The 2,126-nt window shown below is 47.7% G+C and overlaps 1 protein-coding gene across 1 annotated transcript in view; it reads left to right on the top strand.

The window, feature by feature from the left end:
- Window positions 1–2,126, top strand: part of LOC104471662 (adenosine receptor A3-like) — a 2,795-nt gene continuing 669 nt past the window's right edge. The window contains exons 1-2 of the mRNA XM_010087072.1: window positions 1–350; window positions 1,309–1,919. Of these exons, the coding sequence (XP_010085374.1) occupies window positions 1–350; window positions 1,309–1,919 (961 nt within the window). The remainder of the gene's footprint in view (window positions 351–1,308; window positions 1,920–2,126) is intronic.

Below are 2,126 nucleotides of genomic sequence, written 5' to 3'. Positions count from 1 at the left end.
ATGCTGAACGACAGCCTGGCGCTGAGCAGCCTGGATGGGATTTACATCGGTACCGAGTGCCTGGTTGCTTTGTTTTCCACTTTGGGTAACATCCTGGTCATCTGGGTGGTGAAGCTGAACTCGGCGTTTCAGAACACGACTCTGTACTTCATCGTTTCCCTGGCGCTGGCTGATATCGCGGTGGGGATCCTCGTCATACCCCTGGCCATCGTGGTGAGTCTGGGCATCAGCGCCCACTTCTACACCTGCCTGTTCATGTGCTGCGTGATGGTGGTTTTCACCAACGCCTCCATCCTCTCCCTCCTGGCCATCGCCATCGACAGGTACCTGCGAGTGAAGCTGCCGACCAGGTAAGCGCTGGACCACCCCGCGCCCCTCCACTTGCCCCCCTCCTGCCAGCTTTCCCACACCTAGCCTCTGCCCCACAGGTGCCGTCTCCTCTCTCCTCCTTAACTTGGCCCTTTTCTAACAGATATTTACCCTAAAGGCATGCTTGTGCAGGGACAAAATACCTGTGCCTAAAAGCCCACATGAGATGGGGTATCTAGGGTGGGAATGACCCTCTGCAGTTAATAACACAGCGTGGATGGACCCTGGGGGGTTGTGTGGGGCTCAGTGCTACTGCTGATCAGAATCTGGCCACAGGATGCGTCTGCGGTCAAACAGCTGAATTCTTCAGAGGCTTGGGCAGGATGCTGAGAGTACTGTAGGTTTCTTTGGGTTTTTGAGCCTAGTCTTTTAAATAAAATTCCCTTTAATATTTGCTGAAAATACAAAATAAGTAACAGACTTGTTACGGGCTAACTGAAGAAGTCATTCAATCTTCAGATTTGAATGGAGACACGTACATAAGCTAGAAATGTAAAGCATAACCTTAAGTGTGAAAGAAGGGGAAAGAACCTACAAAACTGGAGAGTGAAAGAACAGTTTGGTCCTGCAAATGGCACGAACCAAATGCAAAGAGTAAGGTACCCCCAAGGAAGCTGAGAAATAAGACGGGACCGGTAGCAGGAGAAAGGCAATATCTAGGCAAGAGGAGCACTAAGATCATAACGAAACGAGAAACAAAATAGTTGAAAACATCCAACTATAAAGAGGGGAAGTTAAGTGTAGTTCATCTTATGGGTGCTGCAAAGTAACTACTACAAATGGAGAGTTAGGGCTTGCCTCAAAATAGGATTTGGTGTGTCCCCCCCCCAAATTTTGTGACAACAAACTTGTAGTATTTGAACATGGGAGTGCTTGAAACCATTCTTAACTATTTAAAACAATTCTGTTTAACATGACCTGGGTTTTCTTCCCCAACAGATACAAAATAATCACTAGAGAGAGAAGAGTCTGGTGGGCGCTGGGTTTGTGCTGGTCCGTGTCCCTGCTGGTAGGATTAGTCCCCATGTTTGGATGGAACAAGACAGGCCCAAGAAGCTCTGACTTCCTCAGGTGCCAATTCACCTCTGTGATGAGGATGGATTACATGGTATATTTTGGCTTCTTCGCATGGATTCTCATCCCTCTCCTCGTCATGTGTGCTCTGTATGTTGAAATCTTTTACATCATCCGGACAAAGCTGAGTCAAGGTACAACCAATGCGAGGGAGGCAGGAGCTTTTTACGGACAGGAGTTCAAGACAGCCAAATCCCTAGCACTTGTCCTCTTCCTCTTTGCCATATCCTGGTTGCCCCTGTGCATTATAAACTGTGTTTCCTATTTTTACCCTGACTGTCAAATCCCCCCGTATCTGATGTACTTGGCAATCCTGTTATCCCACGCCAATTCTGCCATGAACCCTGTTGTCTATGCTTGCAAGATAAAGAAGTTCAAACACACATACCTCTTAATTTTGAAGACCTATATCCTGTGCAAAAAACCCCCCACCAGATCCAGTTCTTGCAGAGCAAACACCAGAACAACAGTCATAAGTAAGGAACAAATGTTGACCTGCCAGCATACACCAGACCATGGATAAACCACTTTGCCTTGCTAAGAAACTCATGGGAAAACGCGCGTTCTGCTTCATCTGCTCCAGCTCTTGCAGACACTGGAAGATCTTCACCGCTTTTAAATCAAGGCAACACTCGCCCCAGAACCCTGCAAAATTGACCTCGGACACAGAGCACCAGGCAAGA

The sequence above is a fragment of the Pterocles gutturalis genome, unplaced genomic scaffold (genome assembly GCF_000699245.1).
Source record: "Pterocles gutturalis isolate BGI_N339 unplaced genomic scaffold, ASM69924v1 scaffold11541, whole genome shotgun sequence".
Lineage (NCBI taxonomy): Eukaryota > Metazoa > Chordata > Aves > Pterocliformes > Pteroclidae > Pterocles > Pterocles gutturalis.
This window is presented reverse-complemented; position numbering and strand designations above follow the sequence as displayed.